Source organism: Chiloscyllium punctatum, chromosome 18, assembly GCF_047496795.1.
Source record: "Chiloscyllium punctatum isolate Juve2018m chromosome 18, sChiPun1.3, whole genome shotgun sequence".
NCBI lineage: Eukaryota > Metazoa > Chordata > Chondrichthyes > Orectolobiformes > Hemiscylliidae > Chiloscyllium > Chiloscyllium punctatum.
The window spans coordinates 100,771,495-100,779,793 of NC_092756.1; the positions used below are offsets into that span (position 1 = coordinate 100,771,495).

An 8,299-nucleotide genomic window follows, 5' to 3' on the forward strand; every position below is an offset into this window, starting at 1 on the left:
TGTGTCTGGGGTGGTCCCTGTTCCCACCCCCATTCCAAACCCTTACATTTCCATCCTCCCTCGGTTCTGATGAATCATTAACTTTGTTTCCCACTCTCCACAGTCTTGCTGAGACCGAGCAGCACCGCCTTGGTCCCATTTCACAGAACCCTAACATTCTGGTTGTGACAGAGACCCTTCAAACGCCTTACCTGAGGAGCTGCAAAGGGGTAAAGGAACCCGAGTGGACCCGGGTTTGGGGTTTGAGGGATTCCCGCGGAGTCCTGTTGAAGATCTGCAGTTGTAGCTGTTTCTGTCGGTCACTGGGTTGGGCAATCAGCAAAACATCCGGAATATAAAGTTTGGGGTCCGTGGAGGAAACACCAACCGTCACCATGGAAACCCGATGATGGATGTCACTCACGTGACCCTTTTTACTAACCTGCCAAAACAAAGCGGGTTTGCCTTTGAGTTACAAAGCACTTCACATCCGACCAGAGAGTTGGAATTTTACTGAGGACTGGGGCAATAGGTACCGTTCCATTCTCTATAAACATTGTCTAAGGCTTCAGTCGGGTTCTGTCTGTTGTATATCCACATCTGTGGCCAGACCGACTGAGCTTTTCCAGCAATTTCTGTTCCTGTGTCGGATTTCCAACATCCGCAGCTCTCTCGGGTTATTTTGTGTGTGACCCTTAGCTGTGACTGTACTGTCTGGCCGCAGATTTCCAGCAGCATCCTGGAGAGAAACAGGTTTGGATTCTGACATTATTATTCCTGAAAACCCTGCCCCGGACCATTTCAGACTGGCCCCGAAATGTTAACTCTGTCTCTCTCCTCAAATGCTGTTGAGTTTCTCCAGCACCTTTATGCCTTTATTTCAGATTCCTCGTGCCTGCAGCGTCTTACATTTATTTGAATTTAAAACCCACCTTGCTGGCTGCAAAACAAAACCAAAAAACGGCGGAAACAAAAACGGAAATTGCTGGAGAAACTCAGCAGTTCTGACAGTATCTGTGGAGATCGGTTCCGGCCCCTGTCTCGCTCCACAGACTTGACAGCAACTTCCAACACTAAGCACCCATCAATCACAGTATCTTCTTTCTCTCCCCTGTTTTTAAAGTTGGGATGTTCTTAGTAATACTGTTTGAGCCTTCAACAGTTACTCCCAGAATTAAACTCTCATTGAAACAACAGAGCGAATATAAACCATGTCAAATTCTGGAAACCTGAGGTGAAAACAGCACCGGTGTCGAGAGAAAGCCAAGATCTGTTAGGAGAGACACCACCCTGTTTCACTGTACCTATGCTGTTTGACTGTACCTGTGCTGTTTGACTGTACCTGTGCTGTTTGACTGTATCTGTGGTGCTTGACTGTGCGTGTGCTGTTTAACTGTATCTGTGTTGTTTAACTGTACCTGTGCTGTTTGACTGTACCTATGCTGTTTAACTGTACCTGTGCTGTTTGACTGTACCTATGCTGTTTGACTGTACATGTGTTGTTTAACTGTACCTGTGCTGTTTGACTGTATCTGTGTTGTTTGACTGTATCTGCGTTGTTTGACTGTACCTGTGCTGTTTGACTGTACCAATGCTGTTTGACTGTACCTATGCTGTTTAACTGTACCCATGCTGTTTGACTGTTCCTGTGCTGTTTCACTGTTCCTGTGCTGTTTAACTGTACCTGTGCTGTTTGACTGTACCTGTGCTGTTTGACTGTACCTGTGCTGTTTGACTATACCTTTGCTGTTTAACTGTACCTGTGCTGTTTCACTGTTCATGTGCTGTTTCACTGTTCCTGTGCTGTTTGTACCTATGCTGTTTGACCGTACCTATGCTGTTTAACTGTACCTGTGCTGTTTGACTGTACCTATGCTGTTTGACTGTACCTGTGCTGTTTAACTGTACCTGTGCTGTTTGTATCTGTGTTGTTTGACTGTACCTGTGCTGTTTGACTGTATCTGTGTTGTTTGATGATACCTATGCTGTATAACTGTCCCTGTGCTGTTTGACTGTATCTGTGCTGTTTGACTGTTCTTGTGCTGTTTGACTGTACCTATGCTGTTTGACTGTACCTATGCTGTTTAACTGTACCTGTGCTGTTTGACTGTACCCGTGCTGTTTCACTGTTCCTGTGCTGTTTGACTGTTCTTGTGCTGTTTGACTGTACCTATGCTGTTTGACTGTACCTATGCTGTTTAACTGTACCTGTGCTGTTTGACTGTACCCGTGCTGTTTCACTGTTCCTGTGCTGTTTCACTGTTCCTGTGCTGTTTAACTGTACCTGTGCTGTTTGACTGTACCTGTGCAGTTTCACTGTTCCTGTGCTGTTTGACTGTACCTGTGCTGTTTGACTGTACCTGTGCTGTTTGACTATACTTGTGCTGTTTAACTGTACCTGTGCTGTTTGACTGTACCTGTGCAGTTTCACTGTTTCTGTGCTGTTTCACTGTTCCTGTGCTGTTTGACTGTACCTGTGCTGTTTAACTGTCCCTGTGCTGTATGACTGTCCCTGTGCTGTTTGACTGTACCTGTGCTGTTTGACTGTACTTGTGCTGTTTGACTGTACCTGTGCTATTTGATTATACCTATGCTGTATAACTGTCCCTGTGCTGTTTGACTGTATCTGTGCTGTTTGACTGTTCCTGTGCTGTTTCACTGTACCTATGCTGTTTAACTTTACCTGTGCTGTTTGACTGTTCCTGTGCTGTTTGACTGTTCCTGTGCTGTTTCACTATTCCTGTGGTGTTTGACTGTACCTGTGCTGTTTGACTGTAGCTGTGCTGTTTCACTATTCCTGTGCTGTTTAACTGCACCTGTGCTGTTTGACTGTACCTGTGCAGTTTCACTGTTCCTGTGCTGTTTGACTGTCCCTGTGCCGTTTAATTGTACCTATGCTGTTTGACTGTACCTGTGCTGTTTAACTGTACCTGTGCTGTTTGACTGTACCTATGCTGTTCACTAAACCTGTGCTGTTTGACAGTACCTGTGCTGTTTGACAGTACCTGTGCTGTTTGACTGTACCTGGATGAAATTGCTTTCAAAGATTGGTGCCGTTTTGAAGAGGGAGTAGTCACCGTTGTACAGGTGCTGCTGCATCTCCCCAGCACACGACGTGGGCACAGCCCCGATGTCCTCCAACAGATTATAAAACAAATACGATCTGATATCGAGGGCATTCTTTTCAGAACTTGACAGAAAGGAAACAAATATAAATTATTTATTCACTATTTTTATTAATATTTAATGTACAACAAAAGAGTTACATTTTCTCAAACTAACCATCAGTTTTACAGGGACATATATTTGACTGAATTCCAGTGAATTCCCAGGAATTTACATTTCTCAATCAAGCTCCCGTTCCCAAAGTTCAAACTGACAGGGAGAAAGTCCACATGAAACTGACAGGGATCCGGGGTAATCCTTCTGAACCTGACAGGGAGCTGGAAGAATTTTTCTTAGAGTCATGAAGATGTACAGTAAGGAAACAGACACTTCGGTTCAACTCTTCCATGCCGACCAAATATCCTAAATTAGGCCAGTCCTATTTGCCAGCACTTTGCCCATATCCCTCCAAACCCTTCCTATTCATATACCCATCCAGATGCCTTTTAAATGTTGCAATTGTACCAGCCTCCACCATTTCCTCAGGCAGCTCATTCCATACACATACCACCCTCTGTGTGAAAAAATTGTCCCTTAGGTCCCTTTTATACCTTTCCCCTCTCACTTCTAGTTTTGGACTCCCTTACCACGGGGAAAAGATTCAACCTATCCAAACCCCTCATAATTCTATAAACCTCTGTAAGTTCACCCCTCAGTCTCCAATACTCCAGGGAAAATAGCCCAAGACTATTCAGCCTCTCCCTATTGCACAAACCTTCTGAATCTGGCAATATCCTCGTAAATCTTTTCTAAACCCTTTCAAGTTTAACAACATCTTTCCTACAGCAGGGAGACCAGAATTGAATGCAGTATCCCAAAAGTGGCCTAACCAATGTCCTGTACAGCCGCTACCTGACCTCCCAACTCCTGTACTCAATACTCTGACCAATAAAGGGAAGCATACCAAATACTTTCTTCACTATCCTATCTACCAGCGATTCCACTTTCAAGGAGCTATGAACCTGCACTCCAAGGTCTCTTTGTTCAGCAACACTCCCTAGGACCTTACCATTAATGTGGTTCTGTTCGCCGAGCAGGGAATTTGTGTTGCAGATGTTTCGTCCCCTGTCTCGGTGACATCCTCAGTGTTTGGGAGCCTCCTGTGAAGCGCTTCTGTGATCTTTCCTCCGGCATTTATAGTGGTTTGAATCTGCTGCTTCCGGTTGTCAGTTCCAGCTGTCCGCTGCAGTGGTCGGTATATTGGGTCCAGGTCGATGTGCTTATTGACTGAATCGGTGGATGAGTGCCAAGCCTCTAGGAATTCCCTGGCTGTTCTCTGTTTGGCTTGCCCTATAATAGTAGTGTTGTCCCAGTTGAACTCATGTTGCTTGTCATCTGCGTGTGTGGCTACTAAGGATAGCTGTTGTGTCGTTTCGTGGCTAGTTGGTGTTCATGGATGCCCATGAACAAAACCAACGTAGTGTACAAAATCCCATGCAAGGGCTGCACAAAACACTACATAGGACAAACAGGAAGACAGCTAACGATCCGTATCCATGAACACCAACTAGCCACGAAACGACACGACCAGCTATCCTTAGTAGCCACACACGCGGATGACAAGCAACATGAATTCGATTGGGACAACACTACTATTATAGGACAAGACAAACAGAGAACAGCCAGGGAATTCCTAGAGGCATGGCACTCATCCACAGGTTCAATCAATAAGCACATCGACCTGGATCCAATATACCGACCACTGCAACGGACAGCTGGAACTGACAACCGGAAGCGGCAGAGACAAACCACTATAAATGCCGGAGGAAATATCACAGAAGATTCACAGGAGGCTCCCAAGCACTGAGGATGTCACCTAGACAGGGTATGAAACGTCTGCAACACAAATTCCCAGCTCGGCGAACAGAACCACAACAACGAGCACCCGAGCTACAAATCTTCTCACAAACTTTGAACCTTACCATTAAGTGCATTAGTCCTGCTCTGATTTGCCCTTCCAAAATGCAGCACCTCGCATTTATCTAAATTAAACTGCCGTTCCTCAGCCCATTGGCCTATCTGATCAAGGTCCCTTGCACCCTGAAGTAACCTTCTTTATTGTCCACTACACCTCTGCAAGGGGCCCAGCAATCACTTCCCCACCTTCCCACAGAGTTCTAGGGTACACTTAATCAGGTCATAGGGATATATCCACGTTTATGCATTTTAAGATATCCAGCACCTCCTCTTCTGTAAGATGGACAATTCTCAAGATAAGACCATTTATTTCTCCAAGTTCTCCATCTTCCATGTCCTTCTCCACAGCAAACATTGATGCAAAAGAGCTTCTCACCCATCTGCTGTGATTCAACACATAGGCAGCCTTGCTGATCTTTGAGGGTACCTATTCTCTCCCTAGTTACCTTTTTGTCCTTAGTGTATGTATAAAATCCCCTTGGAATCTTCTTAACCCTATTTGTCAAAGCTGCCTCATGTCCCCTCTTTGCCCTCCTGATTTTCCTCTTGAGTGTACTCCTCCTGCTGTTATCCCCCTCTAGGGATTCACTCTATCTTTGCTGTCTGTACCTGTCATTTGCCTCCATTGTTCTCTTGTCTAGAACCTCGGTTTCTCTAGCCATCCAGCATTCCCTATATCAACCTGCCTGCCCTTAAACCTAGCAGGAACATACTGTCTCTGAACTCCTGTTATCTCATTTTTGAGGTCATTCCACTGTCCAATTGTTCCCCCAAAGTGCTTCCCCACTGACACCTCAGTCACTTTTCCTGCCTTATTTTTCAAGAAATAAACTTTCAGGGATCTGGGGGTAGCCCCCCTGAAAGCGAGAGGGATCAGGGGAGGGAGGGATGAGGCGGGTCTGGGGAAAGGTTCTCACCAGCTCGGTGTCTCTGTGGATTTCGGGAGCGGGTTGAGCATCACCGGGACCTCCGGCTGTGGGGACCGGACCTGCCGGTGCCTGATGTCAGCGCTTACCCCAGGGAGGGGGGGCTGTGTGCGCATAAAGGGGGTTCCACCCCCACGGGGACAGCCGGATACCGGGCACCTCCCCCACTCCATCTCAGAGCCCGACTGGAATCAACCAGCGAGTGCGTAACCCCCAAGAATGGATCAACCGGACCCCTGCTTTGCCTTTTTACACTGTCCGCTCTCAGTCCGAATGATCAGGCGCTTCTTACTGGGATCTTGCTGTGCCGTTTAGTGCTGCCCCAGCCCCAGGATGATGTTTGTTAGTTGTGCCCAGCCTCCACTACCCTGGCACACAGTGTGGCACATCATCAGCTCCTGGGGGCACTTCCCGGGTCAGGGTGCCCTCCACAGTGGGGGTGAGGAGACAGATAGTGGGCAGGTCAGCATTTCCTGAGTGTTTCTGCTGCCCCCACTCTGGGCTTCCTAACAACTGGAATGAAAGGCAGACGGGAACGGAGGGAGAGGGAAATGGGTGACATGTCTGTTACTGTCAGTGCCAGTGGGGAGGTGCCCCGAGCGAGTGAGCAGCACAAGGGTTAAGAGTGGCAGGGTTGGGATGGTGACAGCGATGGGGTGGAAGAGTTTGTAGGGAACAGTGAGAAGGAGAGAGTCTGAACCTTTCTGGGAGGTGGGTACAGTGGCACAGAGAGAGAGAAGGGGTGAGGGGGAATCAGAGAAGAGATGGTGACACTGACCCTGGCAGAGTGGGGAAGGCCCTCAAGCTCATTCCTCGACAGGCCACGATTCCTCCAGGCAGCTGAGACTACTTTAACCCCAGGGTGGGGAGGGAACCCTCAGCCCAGATCAGGGTCTGGTGTTGGGGTCTCCCGTGCTGCCCCTGGGAAAGAGAACGCCCCGTATTTGCACCAGCTCCCTACCCCCACCCCCCCCCCCCCAGGATCTCTGTGTCCCTGCCCACCGTGTGGGGCATTGATACACCCCAGTCTGTAACATCCGGGGTAAATATCAGGAACTGGGCAGGGCGCCTCTGGACTGACAGGGTTTGTCTGGATACACCATGGGCTTTTAAAGATGGCACGGGAGCAGGGCGTGGTGGTAAATCCCAGATATCCTGGTCAGGGTGAGTTATTCTGGGAATGGCATGTGATGAGGTGGGCATATAATCAGGTTTCAGTGATGCCATGGGGGAAGGGGAAATAGTTAATGAAAGGAAACAAAAATATAAATTGTTGGAGAAACTCAGCCAGTCTGGCAGCATCTCTAAGGCAAAAACAGAGTTAAGGTTTCAATTCCAGTGGCACTTCTTCAAAACTGATGATAGCTTGGAAAAGGTACTATTAATGCTCTAGGATTCTGAGGAAGGGTCACTTGACCAGAAACATTAACTCTGATTTCTCTCCACAGATGCTGCCAGACCTGCTGAGCTTTTCCAGCAATTTCTGTTGTAGTTTCTGTATTTATACTAATGACAGAGATGATGCAGTGGTGTTGGATTGTCGTGGGCAAAGTCAAAAGTCACACAACACCAGGTTATAGTCCAACAGGTTTATTTGAAATCACAAGCTTCCAGGTGCTGAGCCTTCACCAAGTGAAGTGGAGGGAAGTGCACAGGCACAGAATTTAGAGGTGGGGAGGGGGGAAACAGTGAGTGTGTAGGTGAGGAGAGAATGGCTAAGCTTCTCCAGCAACTTCTGTTTTTGTTTCAGATCTTCAGTGTCTGCGGTCCTTCGTTTTCAGTTAATGACGTGAGTTTGGTAAGAAATGGCAAGAAATCTTACTGGGTCTGGCAATAAGGATCCCTCCCAAAAACTGTGGGGGAGGGAGAGTGACAGGGCTCATCATCACATGTCAAAGTACTGCCAGTTGTTGTCAAAGTCTATAAATAAAATAATCTTGAAAAGCATCCACTGTGTATGATGTTGAACTAAAATGGTTTTCTTTGAGAGGAGGGTAAGTGGTGGCTTTCCCTGATCAGTACCACACCAGTTATACCATTCTGTCATTGAGACTTCATTCACAATATCCTCAATGGACACAATGGAGATCCAGAACCACTTCTTCATTAAGAGTGCATTTTGAGAGGATGGTCTTGATTTTTGAAAATATAATTTATTTAAAATCACACATTTCAATTATATCTGTGAAATAACTACTGCGTTACATTCAATGATTTTCCTGCAGTGATTAAGAGTCTTGTCTTCTGCACCCAATTGAGATGTGACTCCCCAGTTCTTAACTACAGGTTAGCCTCTGTCCATTCTTATTGAA

At 46.9% G+C, this 8,299-nt stretch overlaps 1 protein-coding gene across 1 annotated transcript in view; it reads right to left on the minus strand.

The window, feature by feature from the left end:
- LOC140489130 (uncharacterized) overlaps positions 1-5,723 on the minus strand; it is a 15,311-nt gene extending 9,588 nt beyond the window's left edge. Inside the window, exons 1-4 of the mRNA XM_072588364.1 lie at positions 5,671-5,723; positions 2,985-3,169; positions 912-919; positions 192-421 (exon numbers count right to left, since the gene is read on the minus strand). Coding sequence (XP_072444465.1) covers positions 192-421; positions 912-919; positions 2,985-3,169; positions 5,671-5,723 — 476 coding nt within the window. The remainder of the gene's footprint in view (positions 1-191; positions 422-911; positions 920-2,984; positions 3,170-5,670) is intronic.
- Positions 5,724-8,299: the final 2,576 nt, after the last annotated feature.